Source organism: Lethenteron reissneri, chromosome 8 (genome assembly GCF_015708825.2).
Source record: "Lethenteron reissneri isolate LAM-NWPU_2019-01 chromosome 8, ASM1570882v1, whole genome shotgun sequence".
Lineage (NCBI taxonomy): Eukaryota > Metazoa > Chordata > Hyperoartia > Petromyzontiformes > Petromyzontidae > Lethenteron > Lethenteron reissneri.
The window spans coordinates 4,196,052-4,218,233 of record NC_083786.1 but is presented as its reverse complement, the minus strand read 5'-3'; the positions used below and the strand labels follow the sequence as shown (position 1 = coordinate 4,218,233).

Sequence of the window (22,182 nt, the reverse complement as noted above, 5' to 3'; positions counted from 1 at the left end):
GGAAACCAATTCCGGCAAATTAAGGGCAATAAAATAAATAAGTCTCGGTGTTGTAGGCGGAGATTGTGCGACGTTTAAACGATGGATGATAACATTCCCGGGGTACCTTTTCCACCTGTGAGGTGAGAGTTTGCATTTTCTTTGGCATGTCCTCCTCTTCATCGGTGGGCCTTTGCACTTTGCGCACTTCTTCCATCGTTGTTTTAATCTAGAAAGGAGGGCACACATTTGCGGGTAAGGTATTAGGTTGCTGTCGTTTTAAAGCACGAAGCACGCATGATCTCGCGCCCTCGTATATTCTGCACTCATTACACACAAAGTGCTCACCGCAAATGAACCACAATACCTTGTTGATCTCATCTTCTTGGTTCTTTCGGTAAAGTCACGTAGAAGGGAAATAATAAAATAATTAAAATTAAACTTATAAAATACAATTCTCACGACGTTTCGGCCACAACGCAAGCAGCCGTCCTCAGGTGAAGAACAGGGCTGTCAGAAAGACAGCATCTGAATGACCTGAGGACGGCTGCTTGCATTTATTATGTTTTATTTTTATTATTTTATTATTTCCCTTCTACGTGACTTTACCGAAAGAAACAAGAAGATGAATCCCTGCAGTCACGAAAGCTTTAAATCGAAACTTGTTGATCTCGTCAAGGAGCTTAAACCATCAGCGTAAACTCTGGTCATTCTCGCATTGCGCGCTTTCAGATGTGGTTCTGCGGCCGTCTGGAACGTTCTTCCTTCCGATATTCAGAAGCTGCTGGAGCTATTCATTTTCAAATCTAGATTGAAAACGAATTTCTTTAGAACTAGTTTGTTGTCCTTCCCCACACATCCGATGAGCATGGCTGGCTACGTACGGTGCGAAAGAAGCTCAACTTCGCGAGGGATACATTCTAGAGTTGAGGCTGCCGCCCTTATGTTCCAACACGAACGCTGAGGTCTGCGCACCTAGATCTCCTCTCCCATCTCCAGAAGGAAGCTCAGATCCGTCATGGGCGATCGGGCCTTTGCTTCCGTGGCACCTGAACAGTCGAATTATCTGCCGAGGACCGTCTGGAGAGATTCCGGTTCGGCTGAGCTCTTCAAGTGACGGTCTATAACCCATTCCTTATTCAGAAAGCATTTCCACTTCTTACCTATCACCCCCCCCCCCCCCATTGTCATTGATATAAAGTGCCTTGAGATGTTATGATTAAAGGCACTGCATAAGCGGTAAGTATGATGATTATAATACAACTATGGATGTATTACTCTACACCTCGCCACGTGAGAGCCATCTCGGAGCAGCTGTCGTCTCCGTTCGTGGTCTCTACCCAGGGGCGGAAATTCCACATTCCCACTGCGGCGGCGGCCAGCCCCTTCCACAGCACAACCACCGTCCACTTCCAAACAGAGTGGTGCTCAGCTTATTGGAGAGTATATTTAGTATACTGATGATACTATGTAGTTTATACTTTAGTTTTTTACGTGGTTGTTTAGTAACTGCAGCTACATACTATTAACATTCCTTCCCTTTGTTAATGCTACCCCCATCCCCTCCCTTTGATGCCGCTAATCCTGCATAATGCACGGGCATAATATGACTTTGAACCCCCCCCGCCCACCTCCTACGCATTTTCCCATAAATATGCTAAATTCATATTGATATGCAAATTCTTTTATCAAGGCGCTCTTCTTCCCCCTCCAACCCAGCTTAAATATGCGCTCCAGGCTTGGTGGTCTTTCATTCTTCACCTGAGGACGGCTGCTTGCGTTGTGGCCGAAACGTCGTGAGGATTATTTTATTATGTTGAATTATTATTATTTTATTATTTCCCTTCTACGTGACTTTACCGAAAGAACCAAGAAGAAGAGTGGTGCCCAGTTTAATTGACCTGGGATGAATGATTGGATCCACACAACCCGATGAATGATATGAGTCAATCGCCCTGCCACAGGGTCAAGCGGCTGATCAGCGATGCACTGACAATGCTATTTTAACGACATTTAACACACATCAGCATGTACAGTGCTTAGATGGGTGACCACAACAAGTGTACATTGTTTTTATTTCTATCTCATGAAACAGGTGCTATAGGCTGCTGTGTGGGGCTACTTTGCAGGAAGTGCAGCAAAACAATTGTTGTACTGTACTTGTAGGCTCCCAGGTCTACGCTCTCTGTATTCGGCAACACACACTAACCAGCGTGGTGAAGTATGGTCAAACAACGTCCCCATGACCAGCGCAGCATGGGCAGGCCCTTATCCAGCAGTGGACTGACAAACGAGCTGTGCATGGACGTGTAGACAAAGACAAAGATCCCCCGTTTAGCCTCAACATATTGCTGGGGCAATTGCTGTTAGCGAGCACCTGTGAAGGCCGGCTCGGCAGACGAGGGGGTGGCCAGCACCATGCCCGGCCGCCTTTGTATCCACAGTGGTGATGTTCATACACCGCACCAGATACTCATTTAAGGCTGAGTCGACCTAGTGGAGGCCCAGGATTGGTTCAGATAATCGTCACTGGTGTTGGCCGTGAGCGGGAATCGCACCTCGGTCGCCAGGTTCGTAGCGCAGTGCGCTAACCGCTACACCACCGCTCTAGACATCAGACATAGACACAGATGTGCACTAATTGGGCGTGTGTGTGCGAACAGTGAGGGAACAGCAGTGGCGGTGCTGTCCCCAGGGGAGAACAACGTTAATAAACCCCTCTTAACGAAATAACAACTAAACAATGAAACTTCTGTCGTGCTCCTGGGACGCTCTCCGTGCAAAACATTGCAAATTAAGAGTGACAATAACTGTTCATTTTTCGATTTAAAGCTTTCGTGACTGCAGGGATTCATCTTCTTGGTTCTTTCGGTAAAGTCACGTAGAAGGGAAGTAATACAATAATAAAAATAAAACATAATAAAAACATAATAGAAACATAATAGAAACGTCGTGAGAATTATTTCATTATGTTTTATTTTTATTATTGTATTACTTCCCTTCTACGTGACTTTACCGAAAGAACCAAGAAGTAAAATAACTGTTAATGGCGTCACCTTGCGCCACCGCAAATTCGCAAACTCGACCGTTCCATTTCGACCACGCGCGGCGATTACGCTGGTCTACAATATTTTAGACGTCGTCTGCAATCAGAGTTGAAATGTGCTGCTCATTGTGGATTTTTACGTGCTGAATTCAAATATGACAATTAAAGCAACAATTACTGGCAGGCCGTTGCCAAGACGCAGACCGTCTGCTGTAACGTGGACATTCGTAGGCGAGCGCGAATCGCCTCCCGATGTGCCGCGGGGATTGTATTTGTTCGGCAGAGGTGTCTGACGTTTCACCCCCTTTCTTTTCCGGACCAACTTATATATTTGATCTATTTTATGTAGTTAGTTATTTTTAGTGACCTCCTTACCTTTCCTAGACTTTGCACTTCTCGTCGTGTTTTTGTGTATTGTTTGCTGTTGTAACTTTCTGACCTGCCCCTAAAATAGCTTTGTAGCGCATCGGATTTCTCCTGGATGAGATAGAAAAAAGGTGAGCAAGTTACTAAAAATTAAGAAATAAATACGATTTAAGTAATGGAGTACAAATTGTACAGGTACATAACTTCCTGCCGATTTGTCAACACCACATGGAAGCTAGGGCACGGTAGAAAATCAACAACAACAACAACAACAGTCCCAGACCGAGCCAACACACCATCATTCGATTACATTGCACATTCAAATTGAACCATCTATTATGACTAAAACTACAATGTGAATAAAAGCAAAACACTGCCATTGAATTCAATAGCCCTTTTGTTTGTACAGCTTTAAACAAATATATTGTCATGTTAAGTAGGAAATTGAGTATGTCGAAAGACTGATTGAAATAAAATGTTATCCATTGTCTCTGAGCCTTCTGGATTCGTGTTTTATTAAAATAGCGTTTGGCTGAAGGTCGTTTTTTAATTGGGGATAATATCCATTTTCTATACTTTTTAGGCATAAGCAATTAGGAAATAAGACTTACTACTCAGGAACAAAAATTGTGTTCGATAATGTAATCAGAAGGTCGTGAGCTCAAATACTCAGTGGGGGAGGCAGGTGGGGGGGGGGGGTCAACTCGGTCGATCATATCCCTGCAGCTGATCAAATAAGTACAGGGACTCGTCGACTTACACATTAGTTAGGTTCCAGAGGTCTGTTCGTAAGTCGATTTGTTCGTAAGTCCAACTTTACCCCTGTTGATTCCGAATATGTTGTACGGCGTGTACACTAAACACGGGGAATGGCTTTAAAAGTTGTATCATCTCCTGTAGATGCCACTGGTTCTTCACGTTCTGCAGATATAGATGCCACTGGTTCTTCACGTTCTGCAGATATAGATGCCACTGGTTCTTCACGTTCTGCAGATATAGATGCCACCACCGCCATCTATTGTGCGGTGGTTGAACTTACGACTCTCGTTCCGAACAGGCAACTTGACATACGGACGGGTTTGTTCGTATCTCTGAAAGTTGTAAGTCGAATGTTCGTAAGTAGAGGTGTCCCTGTACCCACCTTTGTGGCAAGTCAACAGTGGTCATCAATTTATGGATAAAATTGGCTAATGTCATCCCATCTTGGGAATGTGGAAAGTGTCCGCCTCTGGCTCAAGGCTCACCAATTGTGGTGAGCACTTCCTGTTGGATGATTGCATATGGAGGACGCAGACTTTTTTCCTTGTTATTTAATAACACAGGTTTCCCACGCAAAGGGTAATTACTCTCAACAGGTCTTTCACCTCCAGCGGAAGCCATTGATTGACACCGATCAATGGATTTACTTTTGGGAAGCAAAATTCCCCATTTCAAAGGGCACATTGCACCTGCTGGGATCCGTACTCTCACCCAGATCGATGGTGTTCAATTGCTGCTTTTAAATGGCGAATATGTTTTTATCATAGCGTTCAGTCGGTGCTCACGGAGTTTTAAATTAAATATTAATAGCCTGGCTGGGCACTGGAACAGTGTCCCGAATAGTAAGTGGACCATTGATGAGATTTTTATTATTATTTTTAATATCATATATGCTGTTTGTCTCATAACTGATACATTTCTCTAATTTTTAGTTTTAATATTAGGTTAGAAACACTAAGCACGTGCTCTCGAGTTGCCTGGGTGAAAGGTGGTGCCGTGTTTTTCACTTTTTTCTTCTTCAGTCCGAGTGGAAAATTACTCAGCTACCAAAATCCGAAGGGCTGAGCACAAACCAGCGCAACACGGCAAAAACGACGCGGGTCATGCCACTCACTTGGCGGTCAATCTGCTGCTGCCTGGCCTTCTCCTGAGCGATGAGAGCCTCCGTGTCTTCTTGTTTGCGGAGCAGCGAGACACGCCGCAGGGACGTGGCGCGGTCCTTCGACTGTCTCCCTTCCGCGACGCCCAGCGCCAACTTCAGGTTCTCTCTCTCCAACTCGAGCTGCCTGATCTGCTGCCTGCGCACGAGTCAAGCGTAAGCGTTAGCAAACCCACGCGCACAGCACACACGCACACACTTGGTTGGGATCATTAAACATATCAAGGTACGATAATTGGTTTTTTGCCCTTTTATCTGGCAACAAAACTGACACCTTTTTTACAAGGAGTCATGTTTTCATAGACCACAATACCTGCAGTCATAATGCAAACAAAAAACACAACTCTGATAATGTATGCACTGTCCTTGAAGTTGATTGGTTCACACCCGAGACAGCTTTCCTTAGAGCCTAGTCTCACATGGGTTGGACCAGATGACGCCAAAAGGCGCACAACTCAAAGACAATGCACCATCAGAGTATGAGAGCTCGGGGTAAGCATTAACACCATTGGAACCTCATTTGCCAGTAAAAAATATGATAATTGTTTTTTTACCCTTCTATCTGACAACAAAACTGACACCTTTTTTTTACAAATGAGGTTCAAATGATATCAAGGTACCTTTAATTGTGCCCCCCCCCCCCACCTCACGCAGCATAGTGGTGCAGCGAGCGGCTGACAATCTTAGGGTTGCCGGATTCAAATTCCTTTGGTAGGGGTTGCCTCCTCAGTTCATGATCGCTCCGGGAGTTGATGAGATGGGCATCACTTTTCGGGGAACCACTTTATTTTGTTGGGTGTATAGAGGACGGGCGGGGAGGGGCGCGGGGATTCGAGTCCAGTCTGATAATAACAACACCACAGCAGCATCCGCTAAATACATTTTATTTTTTATTTCACTTTTTCGGAGAGTAGTGTTGACGCGTTGGCTAAATGAGTTTGATTAGCGGCCAAGGCCTAAGTTAAGTTCCTGATGAACTCTGAACTACAATTATCAAGGCTCCTGGTACGATGTGATACATCCATCATGAATGGCAACGATGGCCTATTGTTTTACGTAATTTTTCTTCAGTTGCATCGTGATGCAAAGTGTACAATAACATCTTCTTGGTTCTTTCGGTAAAGTCACGTGACTTTACCGAAATAAACAAGAAAATGAATCCCTGCAGTCACGAAAGCTTTAAATCGAAATGTACAATAACAGCTGAAACCAGACAGTGGCGTATTAAAGTGAATGGTGACATGCAATGCACAACGAACCTGTCTTTTGCGAGTGGTATTTGAACTCGAATCAGAATATGTATTTCTACTGGAGGAATCCGATGAGCTATTAAGCTCGGCTGAACGGTACCATGGCAACACAGTATTGGGGAGGCCTTCATCCAGCAGGAGATTAACAAAGGCCTGAATGTCAGTTTCAGTTTTGTTTTCACGATAGATTTACCAAGGTTACTTCCGTGGCAACCTATTAATCATTTATGTTGCACAAAAAAACTATTCAAGCAACAAAGGACTCTGCTCAAATAATAAATGGAATGCATTTGTTTACGCGGAATATTGGTGGTCTCGACTCAGTGGTGGAACATCCACGTCAGAGGTCGCAAACGGGTTTTGATTCCGTACCCGTATCCGGCCGCACCAGGGTCGCAAATGGGTACCCGTACCCATACCTGGCCGGGTACGGGTACCCGTTCCCTACCCGTACCCTACCCGAAATGAGTGACAAACGGTTACTCACCAGTGACTCACGGCCTACCCGTACCCGTACCCGGCCGCACCAGGGTGGCAAACGGCTACCCATACCCGGCCGGGTACGGGGTAGCCGGGTATCGGGTAGGATACGGGTATCAGAGGTCGCAACCGGGTACTCGGTTGCGACCTCTGATCCATGTTCCAATAATGAGTGGCAGTCACTTCACACACAGTGTAGTTTTTGTCTTCTTTGGTTTTTTAGGTAAAGTCTTGTAGGTAAAACATTTAAATAAATTAAATCACGACGTTTCGGGGGCAAAACACAAGCGTCCTTCTTCTGGTGGGGACAACTTAGCGAAAGCACACTGCTTAAGCTTTCGCTTGGCTGTTTGCAACGATGATACTCACTGCTGCCTGCTGATCGCAACTTCACTGTCGCGAGCGTAACTTCGGTGCGCTCCTTCCAGCGCCCTCCTGCTCTGTCTCAGTGCCCTCAGCTCTGTCTCTGCTGAGAAAAGAAGAAGAAGAATAAGAATACCCAAACCAAACACGTTTTTTGACACCGGGAAAGACCTTGTTCCGGTTTTATAAAAATAACTAAATGATTATGCGTGTATAAAAAAAAACAATTCTAAACTAAAACACATTTTTTTTTATTTTACCAGGTAAGGCCCACTGAGCTACAGAGGCGGTCGTGGGTTCAATCCCGAGCCTGATGTCTGCTGTATATTTGGTGTTTGCATGTTCTCCCCGTGGTCACGTGGATTTTTCTCCAGGTCCTTCAGTTTTTTTCTCCACATTTAGAAACATGGGATTAGGGTATTTGGCTGATATAAATTTAAATACGATAAGCCACTTCGTTGAACTTTCATTCGTGGCCAGGTCTCTTCTGAAAAAGAGCTACATAGCTCAGTGGGCCTTACCAGGTAAAATAAAATAGTGTATCACCTCGAACAAAAGTTTCGGAAACCATGCTCATATAGACCAGGCTGTTGGTTACTTGTATAATAATTTACTTGCATCAATTTACACAGACGTGTGAACAAATGCCGACACCTAATAGAATTAAACTAGTTTGAAAAAAATGACAACTGTTAAAAATAGCACGCCAATTTAATGTTAGTTATTTGCTTCTTTTTTTGGTTAATTACCATGTTTTTTTAATGATCAACATGATTGACAAGGCGCAGGGAGGCCTTCATCCAGCAGTGGATTGACAAAAGCCTGAAATTATCATTATGATTATTATTGTCATCATCATAATTTTGACAAATGAACAGTGCCTTTCTTTTTTTAATAACCTGGCCCCGTCATAGAAATGTACAATTTCCACTGCAGGTCTCAGGATGGCCAAAGCACCGGCATTCGTTTGAGCCGGGAGACGCTTCTGAAATTGTTTACTGTTTGAATGCAGAGATGTCTCCATCAGGAGAGTATTGTTCTGCACACAGCATGCCTCGCATGGATTAATGTGTTTCTGGTTTGTCTGTGATTTACCCCGTCTGATTATGTTATTGTCCATTCAGAACAAGCAAAGACATTTATGGAAACCCTGGGAGTGATTACACATATTGGCTTTGGCAGGTCATTTCGCTCAAAGGAATGATCGCTGGTTGTCAAGGCTAATGAAGAAGTTGCAGCCAACGGAGGTATAACATCCAATTCATTTCGTCTTCACGCGGATCGTTGCATTATAAGACCGTGACTACCTTGGGGAAGCCTTCATCAAACAGTGCACAAATCGTAACTGATGGTGATGATGATTCGTGCGTCTCGTGGCATTCACCGCATGAATAGGGCCACATTATTAGATTGCCAATCATAGCCCTTTCTGTGTCCAAAACAACGTTGTGGAAATTACCTTCATGCGAGCAAGCAAAGAGCATAGATTGACTGCGAATGGCACACAATGGCAATAAGTAACCCGATACGCGTGTGAGTGTTAAGGTGTTCACGTTAAAAAAATATGTATTTTTGTTCTTGGTTCTTTCGGTAAAGTCACGTAGAAGGGAAATAATAAAATAATAAAAATAAAACATAATAAAATACAATTCTCAGGATGTTTCGGCCACAAAGCAAGCAGCCGTCATTGTGGCCGAAACGTCGTGATAATTGTATTTTATTATGTTTTATTTTTCTTATTTTATTATTTCCCTTCTACGTGACTTTACCGAAAGAACCAAGAAGATGAATCCCTGCAGTCACGAACGCTTTAAATCGAAATATATATTTGTGGTTCTTTTGTTCACTATTCAACAAACTACGATTATGCACGAAGCAGCATAGAGATGCTTTTCGTGGGCGATTTTTTTGGGTGCTTTACGGACAACTGTTAGCGTCCCAGCACTGCCCTTCGCCAAGACGTTGCCTTAAACAAACGAAACAACATCGCGCCTTGCTCACGTGAATAAAGGTTGGAACAATGGTGAGGCACCTCGGTACTTTCCGCTGAGCTGGTCGTGATTATTCCAAATTCCCGTGGTAGGCGGCAGAGATCAGCATTTACAGGCGGTCCCCGCTTTTACGAGGTCACAATGCATTCCTTTAAAAAAAAACCCCCATCGTCGTAAATTGGATCCAATTTTCCCCATATAATGTTAGGGTCATTGCACACTTAATCAAATGCAATGCAGGGTGATCCGTTTACAGGTACCCCCCCACCCACACCCACCACTGCATTTCAATGCCCCTCTTAGTGTTATCTCAATGACTGATTGGATATTGTGCATGCGGTGGCTCTGTATCTTAAAGAGAGGAGAGAGGTAATAGCTTTAATACGCAAATTGAGATTGGTGGGAGACGTGTAGATACTTTGAGAAGATAAGTAACATTTAAAAAAACTTTTTTTAAAACCCGCTTTAATGAAATTTACCGTACTAGTAATGGAAGAACTCTATGACTCCAGGAAGTGACCCCAAAACTTGCCATAACGTTAGGGATCGTGGTCAATTACAGCCAACGTCAGTTTACCGTGGGCAATTTGATCCAAGCCGAAACATAACATGTAAAAAATAATGTTTAAAATGTTTTATTTTACTTTTTATGATAGAATATAGTATTGTCATCAGTATGACATAAGTATACCAAGTTCGCAGTCGATACCACATTGGCAAGTGGGTTAAAATTGAGTTACAATATTTGAGGATACAACGACAACGACAACAAAAACGACAACAACATACAGAGTGAGTTAAATAAAAGCGTGTAAAAAATTTGATCTGTCTCCACAGTACACCAATTCTACGAGCCTGGTGAATGAATAGGGGCAGTGATATACTGGATGATGCCTCACAGTAGGACATGGTGTCAGTGCAGAAAAATAACAAGTGCCCGTTAACATTAACCTCTGTGCGGCCAATTCAAAGCTAAGGGGCTGCACGCATTTGGGCAGTGGTGAACAAAAAAAACCAAAAACATTCCACGACCTTTGTTCCACACAAAAAAAACTACTAAACTATTTTTTTTATTGGACTTCATAGCTCTTTTTCATAAGCCACCTGGCCACAAATTGATAGCTCAACTTAGTGGCTTATCTCGTGGAAATGTCTAACAGCCAAATATCATCAACGCGTGTTTCTAATTGTGGAGCGAAAAACCGGAGGACCCGGAGAAAAATACACACGACCACGGGGAGTACACGCAAACTCCAAATATACAGCAGTCCTCAGGGTCACGATCGAACCCACGATCTCCTGCATCCCAGGCGAGGTAGTTAACATCTCGCCACCGTGGCGCCCTAAGCGGCTAACTCCACTGCTCATGCAAGCTCTAGAGAGCCCCCTTCAAGAGTTGCTTTCTTTGGTCCACTCTTCCATGCTGTCCCCGATGTCTTGGAAGAGGTGTGAGTTCCCCACGCTTTACCCCACCGCACACGCGACCTGCCGATAGACCAACCGTGCGGTAACCCTCTTGCACCAATGATTCAACTGCCGCAGCCACGGAAATCTAATTAAACCGGCGACCTATGGATGGCAAGCGCATTGTGCTAAAACCATTACGCAACGGAAGTCATTAACACTGCCTTATAAACCACGGTCGATGGAGTGAATGCGTAGGCCTGGGGCAGGTGTGCCCTTAATTTTTTTAATTTAAAATCCGAATCGCTGCCTTCCCCCCCCACCCCCCTTATTTGTGAGGAGCGATGAATCACAGCATTTAAAGCACAGTTAAAGAGCAGCTGGTGTATAAACGAGCGCTGTTGTGCATTGAGACAATTGTTATGACATGTGCAAAAAAAAAACCCACAATGATAACGATGTCATCATTGGGAATTGTGATATAATTTCCACCATTTTTATGACAGGCACCAGTATGCCAATTAATAATCGATGCTTCCTCCACATTGTATGGAGTGGTTCTCAACCTGTGAACCGGGACAAACATTTTTTAAACACGCGCGGGCAACGTCAACGTCACATTGCGGTCACTAAACGCACGGAGGTGGAGCACGAAAATAAACGCCGAGCTGATCTTAAAGGTGCATTGAAAAATTATAATACTCCGATTGATGCTCCTGCTGTTGTGGAGTGACTCATGCAGCCAGCTATGGCTGCAGGGTTTTTGGTAGTACATGTTGTTTATGCCATTTATTGTGAAAATTCCGTCACAGTTCCTATGATCACTGTTTCATTGGTTTCATGGCTTTATTTTGGTGATTTCGAAAAGTGTATTGGTTTAGCAATGTTTGTTTGCTGTAGTACAGAGTTAGACTGATGGCCTTAATCTAAGTTGTCTTTGGGTTGTTGTTGGTTGTTTGACTTGCATCTCACTGGAATTTTTGCACACAGCGTTGGTGTACGGTGTTTTTTCTGCAATATTTTGCTGTCTTTTCTTGGATTTTCTGTTTGCACTCAGTCACATATTCACTTTAAGATGTTTTTTGTTCATGTTTTAGTTTTTTGTTTGTTGCGGTTGCACCCGATTCAAGAGCCGAATGGCTCACAGGGCTATACCTAATAAATGAACTTGAACACTGCGTGACGAGAGGGCGTGGACACGTGATCTCTCTCCGTTGTGGGCTTAGTCACCTCGTTCGAGAGGGCGTTGGAGCGTGGGGGGTCTTGATGGGGAGAGCCCCCACACCAGAATAAATAATGGTTGAGGACCAATGCCCACGGTCGGAAGCTCACAGTCCACGTGGTTACGCATCATTTAGCTGAGTTTGTCCTTGGCTGGGATTTGAACTCATGACCTCGTGTTTTGGGCACCAGCTGTTACACCAGCTGCTATCGCATGAGAAGGTGTTTCTTCATTAACATTGCTCGTGTTTTGTGGATTATTTGGGCATACCACGTGTTGTTTTACGGGTCTAATTAAACCGTAATGCAGCAGCTGCAGTCGTGAGGAAATTTGTTTGTAATTGTGCGAAATAAAGATTCCAAAAAAGCAGTAATAAAAAAAATCACGCCGAATACTCATGAACTTTATTAATTCTCTAATCATAGACTAGACGCTGGTCGATATCCAATATGGAAAAAAGTCATGTTAACGGCGTGATATCGGAAAATATAAATAAATGTCGATCTACTGATATTAAAGAAGAAATCCATTTGGATGTAATGTTAACTTGTTTTTGACCAATAGGCTTAGCCTCAACGAAAATGGTTTATGAAATTGATTAAATCTGGGAAATGGGGCGATGCAGTCTCTCAATACATTTCTAAAGGGATTGGTCATATAATACATTCATGACATTTGATAGCATTACAGCTATATAATAACACTAATTAGAAAATGCTGAATTATTCATGAATTAAACGTGAGATAACATGGCTTATGAAATTAGGCCATTCGTGAAAAGGCTCAAAATAAATGCTAACAAAAAATCCATGCTCACATGTAGCACTGCTAATCTTTGTTGATGGCCCTGAGGTGGACAATCCTTGTGGGGGAAGTCAGTGTGCCCTCACTCCATACACGTATCCTGGCCACAAATGATAGCTCCACGAAGTGGCTTATCACGTGGAAATGTATAGCAACCCAATACTCTTTAAAGAATGTTTCCAAATGTGGAGGGGAAAAACCAGAGGATCCGGAGAAAATTCCACGGAACCACGGGGAGAACATGCAAACCCCAAATATGCAGGCATCAGGGTCGGGATCACACCCACGACCTCCTGTACATCAGGCGAGGTAGTTAACATCTCGCCACTGTGGTGCCCTAAAAGCATGGTATAGAGGATATAATCGTATATCTTGGAATTACATTGACAGGCATAAATATGAACACGTGGTTTCGAGAATACAAGGTAATGACACCAGTCATATTGTTAAGACAATTGAGTAGGCTTGAGCAGCGCGCGTCGCTAAAGGGGATGATGGACGATTGTCCAAGTATGCATGTGTGTATGTATGTATGTATGCTGAACTTCTTTCGCACCGTAATTAACCAACCATGCCAATCAGAGGCGCGAGGGGAGGACAACAAAAATGCTATTTATATTTAAAAATGCACACCTCCAATGGCTTCTTAATATGGGAAGGAAGAGCGTTCCAGACGGCCGCAGAAATTATCACGGAGTGGCAGCCGAGGAATGGAGGGACACAATCAGGTCGTGTGTGGTTGCTAGTCCACCGAATCTCATGATCGCAAGCTCATTAGAGGCGTCGATGGCTGGGGGAGTCCTTCATCCAGCTGTGGTTTGAACATGGCTGCTGATGATTACGATTGTTAAAGGATGTAGTAGAAGTTTTCACATCCGAGTAGCATGAAGAAAATACTGAATAATTTGACAAACCGTTGAGTGGCTTGAACGGGCAAGATTGTTCTTTTGTACGGCCAACCTCCACCACCGTTGGGTTCTTCGTGACAACCCACACTGCAGCTGTGGCACCGTACAAACTTCATCGCGCGTCGTCGATGACTGTCCACGGACTAAGTGCAGCGGAGGGCTACGAGAAGTGCACGCGCCCACCGAGAATGCGATCGCAACGGCTCGGCGATTTCGCACGCGCGCAAAGAGAGAAAACGGCTCGTTTTGCGGATTAATTGAGTCAAACCACGAGGTCACCTTCATTGTCGCTGTCGTGTTCTTCCCCCGTTAGAAATGCGGTTTTGCTGGCTCCATTCGACGCCTTGCCACCTGCACCTTGCCCACACAATGAAAACATCATTTTTTTAAGTAAATTAAATTTTACCAGCAGCGACCCACTCAGCTATATAGCTCTTTTTCAGAAACGATCTGGCCACAAATTATTTTTTATAGCTGCCAAAAACTCTAAACACATGTTAATCTGTGGAAAGAAAAAAACCAGAGGACCCAGAAATAAATCCACGCGAGCACGAGGACAACATGCAAACTCCAAACACACAGGCGTCAGGGTCGGGATTGAATCCACGACATCCTGTATACCAGGCGAGGTAGTTAACATCTCGTCACAGTGGCGCTACAATAAACATGCTCACGGGACAATGCTGTCCCACCTGAACTAGCTAGAAATAAACATAGACCAAAGTCGTCCCAAGGTTGAAATTACCTCTTGTGCGCGGGAACTTTTTACGACTGTGGCTCGTGAACTAAAACTAAGTTTAAACTAAGTTTAAACTAAGTTTAAACTAAGTTTAAACTAAGTTCAGCAGTGTGGCTATTTTGTTGAGAGTGCCATCATCTGTTTTGGCGGCAATCGTTGTAGATGCGTCGATCTCCCTCCTCTCCCCCTCCGCGCACCTCTTGGCACCGCATCATGTTACTTGCAGCCCGGCTCACTTCCCCCCCACCCTGCCCAGTATAAACCCCTTGACTCCGGCATCTCTCGCACTTCAGTAACATTTATTGCTGTGGTTGTCACACTTGATGATGATTGCTTGTGTTGCAATCAAAACGTCGTGATTTAATTTATTTATTTCTATTTTTTCTTTTTTTCTTTTTTCACCGACGTGACTTTACCGAAAGAGCCAGAGTATGGATCCTTGCAGTCACGAAAACTTTCAATCTAGAAGAAGTTTAAAAACATTAGATTGGATCACTTATTTTGCACTTTTATTTTTTAAAGCGAGCAGGATGGATGGATGGATGGACGATCCAGTGGTCAATACGTGCATCATTAAGCCACTTTGCACAAAGTCCACTGAGTTTACCAATGCATGCCCTATGCTGTAAGACTTTTGGTTAACACCAATATAATTTGTTCACAAGGGTAGGCCACCAAATGTCAATGATTCAGCTAAAAATCCCCCAAAATTAAATGACCCGCAAATTAAATCGCAACATAATAGGTTTCCTATGGTTGCTTGGTTTTTTGTCAATTAAAATCTATACCTATATATTTTGTGTTATCTACTTTCATCAATCGTTTGAAATATACTGATTACAGTAGACATTTGCTGTAGAACATAGCCATCCATTCTAGATTTGAAGTTTTCGTGACTGCAAGGATCCATACTCTTTGCTTTGTTCGGCAAAGTCACGTAGGTTAAAAGAAAACAACTAAATTAAATCACGACGTTTCGGATGCAACACAAGCTTCCGTCTTCAGGTCGAACCCTCACAGCAAATACAGTAATTTTTCTGTGACGGTTCCACCTGAAGACGGAAGCTTGTGTTGCCTCCGAAACGTCGTGATGTAATGTATTTGTTTTCTTTTAACCCACGTGACTTTACCGAAAAAAACAAAGAGCATAGCCATCGTTGAGTATGAAGCTCTCTGTTCAAGCATCGAGAGAAGTTGTTGTACATGTTTTTGTCATTGTACATATGTTTTGCTCTCTGCATCATATCACGAGACAAAGTATCCACTTGGATATCCCGTAATGCAGTCACAACCTTCGTGTTCGAGAACGGCCCAACAAAAGGGGATGTCACAGAGCCGCCTCTGAGATCATTTCGAAGTCACCTCTTGCCTGCACGGCAATCCCCGTGACAGCAAAGTCCATCGCATGACGGCGATTCTCAGAATTGAAATGTAGCCAACTTAAGTCAATAACAAGTTTAACTCGATGGTTTTAATGATGCAGTTATTGGTGAGCTGGCTGAGCGCATCAACTCACTACCAGTACACTTTAGAACTCAGTTTAACGACAGGTAGCCGTCGCCTGGATTCAAACCCAGGACCTCGGCGGTAATCGGCCGGGACCATGACCTCTGAGCGACATGACCACTTCCAATTCTACTCTGTCTTAAGTACCAGCGAAAGCTAACGTGCGATTCGTCCTGAGATGATGCCACCGATGAAGACGTTGGCAAACAGATGGGACTCCAAGATCTCTACGTGATGCGCGTTGTGAATAGTTTAGTTCATATTTAAACTGTAATAAACTTGCACCATTGTTTTAACTGGCACGCTGGCAGATATTTTCTTATCTAGGATTGTATATCGTGCTTTTGTGAAAGCGCTATAACAAGAAAAAAAAATTCGAAATTAGTTATTGGCTTATGGGGAAAAGGGATGGGATTTGAGTGTTGAGAAGGGGAACAGATGGCAAGGAAGGGTGATGATAGTGGAAGGGAGGGCCGAGGTTAGGAAGGGGAAGGATGGTTAAGGTTTTGAGGACGGGAACAGGAAGTAGTAGAGGAATACGTTATTGAAAAAAAAAGAGTCTTAAGGGAGGAACGGAAAATGGTGAAATCTGGATTTGAAGCTTTCGTGACTGCAGGAATCCATACTCTTTGGTTCTTTCGGTAAAGTCATGTAGGTAGGAAAAATAATAGATCACGACGTTTCGATCGCAACACAAGTGACCGTCTGAAGATGGTCTGAAAGACGGTCACTTGTGTGACCGAAAGAACCAAAGAGTATGGAAAATGGTGAGTGAAGTTGCCCGTTTGATGTGGGAGTTTATTCCAATGGAGGAGAGCCAGGAGGGAGAAGGAGTGGAAACCTGACTGAACACGAGGGGGGAGGGGGGCATAGTGCATCTCTTCTCCTCCCAGCCCCCCCATTGTCTACTCCTACATCAGCATTGGCTCACTGGCTACCCCGCCCGTGCTGTTTGCGCTGCACAAGCTCTCCTACTCCTCCTCCCAGCTCTCGTCCCCTGCCCACTCACTTTGGAAACCCTGATAAGCAGTTGCATTTGGAGGCTTGCACCATCAGTCTGTCAGCCTGATGAAGACCGCTTGTGTTGTGATCGAAACGTGTTGGGTTTTTTTTTCTTATATTCAATCCAAAAAAAAAAATTCCCCATTTTTTTTCCTATCTACGTGACTTTACCGAAAGAACCAATAATAATTTGTAGTATGTCCCCTCAAAAACACGCAGGGGAAGTGAGTACCCACTGAAACAATGATTTGATGACCTTGTGGTTTTGCAATGTGCCCCGCATGTGGACCAAAGTAGTTACATCAGCCGGCCCGTGCGAACAGATTGCGATTGTAGGCCGCTTTTGCTTCAGAGTACAACATCAATAGCATGATCCATTTTTGAAGCCGGCTCTTTTGACACAGGCACGCGTGTTAAATGCGAGAAATGTCGCGTATCTAACAAAATGACACTGGAATCGATCAAGCCGTCGCTCTATATTTTCGTTCGGGTAACACATTAATCTTTTGATAATTTAGCCGCTCCGTAAAATGAAAGCCATTGTTCCGTGACAGATAGATATCAGTGTCGCAACATTAGATTTCAGGCATTTTCTAAATGTCAGTGTTTTATAGCCCAAATATTGAGCGTATGATACGCTAGCGCTAATAATAATCATCATGTATGATTCGTACAATTATCATGCCTCATGGTACGATGTAATGAATCCGTCATGAATGGAAATTGCGGCCTTATTTTGTAGTTAAATTCACATTCAATGTGATGTATGATGTCGAATACTCGCTACAGAACAGATAGCGCGTGACAAATGAATCTGTGATGTCCAGTGCACTATGAACCTGGAAACCTGAGTTGGATTCTCGTCCACCACTCAGACCAGTGGCGAGTAGCGTCTGATCCGGTCCAGAGGGTGGTGAAGTATGATGAAACACCACTGGATTTTGTAAAAAAAAATACGTTCTTAAATCAAGCAGTGTACCTCGGTTCACCGCAAGTAAATTGGCAGGTCACGTGCGATGGGGCAAAGTTTGGGTACTTCCGCCTCTTATAAAAACCAATCACCCCCGAGAGGGACCTTCTAGAGCTCCCTCTGTTGGAGGTCCTTCTGCCAGCAGCAGCATGAGAAAGTAACTGCAGGGATACACCTTTACAATTTATACCTTCAACAACTAAATAATATTTACCCACGGCATTCCCATCTTTGTCTCAATGCAACATGCATAACAGAGTTGTTCGGGTTAGATCGCGTCAATATAAATGTGTCGTTAAACCCGCCACCACCCGACACAGCCTATTAGTAAGGTTTGTCACGTAAACAAAACATGCCAATTCGTTACTAGTACAGCAACACCGGTGTGTTGGAGAGTAACCCCCACAAAGCCAACGTGTTCAGTGCAAAATGCATACATTTCATACACATTGGGCAAACAGAGACGCAACGCATCTCTGCATCCTATATAGGCATAGGATGAAGCCGTATTGGCCACCATAGTATAAGCGACAATGAACCACGCTGTGAAGCTTGACATTTCAAACGTCACTCAAAACATGCATATACAGGCCAGCAGATAGCAAACATGAACAGTTTCTGCCCACCCATGTCATCTGGTGTCCAACTCTGCTCGTGGTCCCGAGCGCTGGCTGAGCGGTTTCACAACCCTACCATGGCACCAGCCGATATCCATGCACACGAAGTACGGTAAGATGTACGCAATGTTCCCGGGGTACTAAACCCACTTAAGCTGAATGATGTCCAATGGGTCACGATGGATTACCTCGAACGCATTCCGCACACGCGATTTTTCTCAACGTTGCGCTTTGCAGACACCACTTTGCGTTGATTACAATCCACTTCACGGCCACCCTCTCAGCAGCAGCAGCGGCTCCTGACTAACGCATCGCGCGCTTTAAGATGCGCTTCTGTGGCCGTCTGGAACGCTCTTTTCCTTCCGACGAGGAAGCCACTGTGGAGCTATGCACTTTCAAATAATCATCATCATTATCATCATCTAGATTGAACAATCATTTATTGACAACTGCTTTTTGTGTGTTAATTGTTGTCCGTCCCCCTAGCACAATTGGCTATGTACAGTGCGTAAGAAGTTAAACGCTGTCTTTCCGACAGACCTGTTCTTCACCTGAGAACGGCTGCTTGCGTTGTGGCCGAAACGTCGTGATAATTATTTTATTCTGTTTTATTTTTTTATTATTTTTTTATTTCCCTTCTACATGACTTTACCGAAAGAACCAAGAAGATGTGTACTGTACATATAAAGTACATATATTGTACTTACAGTCGCCTCCTTGTCACTCTTAAATCGCTACTACTATCGTGGTTACATGCAGGTCAAAACAACTCCTCCTTGGACTACTTCCCTCGCACGGATCGTCTTGGGAATTCCCTCCAATCGTCACCTTGTTCAAAACTTTTACAATAACAATAATAGCCTTCCTCAAATTCAAGACATGTATTGCAACTCGTATCTATTGCACCTTCAGTAGTGATCTTTGTTGCTGGACGCTTGCTATTGGAGATATTTCGCTAAGCAAGTGTTAAAACAAAACTTTTAGAATAACAATAATAGCTTTCCTCAAATTCAAGACATGTATTGCAACTCGTATCTATTGCACCTTCCGTAGTGATCTTTGTTGCTGGACGCTTGCTATTGGAGACATTTCGCTAAGCCAGTGTTAAAAACAAAACGTTAACACCTGAAAGCATCTTGCTTTGACAAGCTAAGACTAAAAACTAAACTCTTTTTATTTAACCATATAACGCCCACTGAGGTATACAGCTCTTTTTCAGAAGCGACCTGCATGCCACAAATGATAGCTCAACGAAGTGGCTCATCATTTGAAAATGTATAGAAGCCAAATGCTATGAACGAATGTTGATTCTAAATATTGAGTGAAAAACTGGAGAACTCGGAAAAAGATTCACACGACAACGGGGAGAACTTCCAAACTCCAAATATAGAGGCATTCGGGTCGGGATCTAACCCACGACCTCTTGTATACCGGGTGCAGTAGTTAACATCTCACCACAAGCGAGAGTTATAAGTGATACGTTTATAATTACATATTTATATAGAACTTCTTTCGCACCGTACGTAGCCAACCGTACTGATCGGGAGGTGCGGGCGAAGGACAACAAACAAAACACAAAAAAGCAGTTCGAAAGAAATTAGTTTAAATAGCAATGCGATACATCCCAGCGCGATGAACATTGGTGAGTAATTGAATAAAGACAGTCGGTGGACAACTTACCAAAAGTAGACATCTTCTTTTTCCCCATCCTTTATTGTTCATTGGGGCGCGCACAGAAGCACACAAAAGCAACTATCACCTTGTACGCCACGCCGCCGTTGTTCTGCGCTTTCTCTCTCGTGGTCGCAGTGCGTGGCCAGTAACTTGCATTCAACAAACTTAAACAGCCAAAATCAACCAACCTAGGAGAGAAATGTTACCTCACCCCCTCTATCTAAAGAGCCTCTCCTCCCGTCACTGCTCAGTGGACTGTGACAACGAGCCGATTACTCCTCAGCTGAACTCAGCCGTGTGTCCACACAGTTACCAAACGAACAAATAAACAGAGCTGTAAAATATGTATTTATATATATGTACATATAACTCTGCGGTTGCTGTCAACACGACTTTATGGAGCACGGTGGACAAGCCCCTTGCAGAGAGGACACTAACACATTACTGGCATCTCCATTAGCAATCATTAACCAGGTCACAGCCACTGCATGTTAAAGGCACAGGCACAGGGCATCTTTCCTAATGCTGCTCTGCTCACGTGAGCATTTGTAGGAGAAGCGGTCATCTACAAAGCCAGCGGTGTGCATTCCCATTGTGTGTAGGCCTCAAGCCCTCCGGCTGGCTGCTGGCTGGATTCCTCTCCACCCCGACGATAACTCTGTTGCTAGCGGCTGTGAAGGTCCGTTTGTCACCGAAAATAGCTGGGTAACTGGCTAAACGGTGATTTTTCTGTGCAACAAATAAACATTGAGTTGATTTTGACACGGAGGGAGAGGTGCGGAAGACGTATAATAGATAGCGGCACCGAAGAGGTGGGACGAATAAAACAAAAAAATAAACTCTTTTTATGTTACCAGGTAAGGCCCACTGAGCTAAAGAGATTTTTTTTCAAGAGCGACCTGGTCACAAAATATAGCTCAAATTAGTGGCTTGTTACGTGGAGGGAAAAGACGGAGAACCCGGAGAAAAAACCACACGACCACAGGGAGAAAATTAAAATTCCAAGTATATAGGCGTAAGGGTCAGGATTGAACCCACGACCTCCGATATACCACGTGGGGCAGTTAACATCTCGCCACCGCGGCGCCTGTAATGGTCACAGAAGACTAACACCTTTTGTTTGAAACTGTTTTAACTTTACAAGTTGTGCTCCTAATGATATCATTTGTTCGCCAGAATAATCTTAAATTCCTTGAGTATGTATGAAACTCACAATACTTATTACTTTGGAATTATATTACGTGAAAAAGCAGTACAGGATTGTGAGACAGCTCTCTTCTTTTCCATTGTAGGGCATTGAATTCTCTCCTAGGAAAAGCCATATGTAGGCCTTGCTTAATCCACTGCTGGATGAATGCTACCCCATGCCTTGTTGGTCATGCGGCTTGATTGAAAGTACTTCACTACACTGGTTTCGTATGCATGTTGAACTTCTTTCGCGCCGTACGTAGTCAACCATGTTAATCGGAGGTGCGATTTTCATCGGCCCACAGTAATTCTTGACTAAGGTAAAAAAAAAAGCTCTTCATCGCGGGGGAAGGACAACAAGCTAAACACACAAAGCACTTCTAAAGAAATTAGTTTTAAACGTAGGTTTTAAGGTGCATAGCTCCAGTGGCTTGCTAATATCAGAAGGAAGAGCGTTCCTGACGGCCGCAGAAGTGCTTTTGAAAGCGCACAAGTGACCGTCTTTGTTCGATGGTTCGCCAAAAGCCATCGCTGCGAGGATGACCGCCGTTGACGCGATGGCTTATGCTCCTAAAAAAGATGAGCAAGGTGTTGTGGTTCATACTCTTAGTTCTTTCGGCAAAGTCACGTAGGTAAAAAATGAAATCAAAATTAATAATTGATTAATTAATTGATACAGATATTTTGCTGTGACAGTTTCACCTGAAGACGGAAGCTTGTGTTGCCTCTGAAACGTGGTGATTTTATTGTTTTTT

At 43.8% G+C, this 22,182-nt stretch overlaps 1 protein-coding gene across 3 annotated transcripts in view; it reads right to left on the bottom strand.

The window, feature by feature from the left end:
* LOC133360066 (kinesin heavy chain-like) overlaps nucleotides 1–20,516 on the bottom strand; it is a 46,039-nt gene extending 25,523 nt beyond the window's left edge. Inside the window, exons 1-5 of one of the 3 annotated variants that reach the window (XM_061578657.1) lie at nucleotides 20,246–20,516; nucleotides 14,011–14,088; nucleotides 7,409–7,508; nucleotides 5,265–5,448; nucleotides 107–208 (exon numbers count right to left, since the gene is read on the bottom strand). In XM_061578657.1, coding sequence (XP_061434641.1) covers nucleotides 107–208; nucleotides 5,265–5,448; nucleotides 7,409–7,508; nucleotides 14,011–14,088; nucleotides 20,246–20,273 — 492 coding nt within the window. In that variant the 5' untranslated portion in view covers nucleotides 20,274–20,516. The remainder of the gene's footprint in view (nucleotides 1–106; nucleotides 209–5,264; nucleotides 5,449–7,408; nucleotides 7,509–14,010; nucleotides 14,089–20,245) is intronic. The other 2 variants (XM_061578664.1, XM_061578668.1) reach the window with 2 other exon arrangements.
* Nucleotides 20,517–22,182: the final 1,666 nt, after the last annotated feature.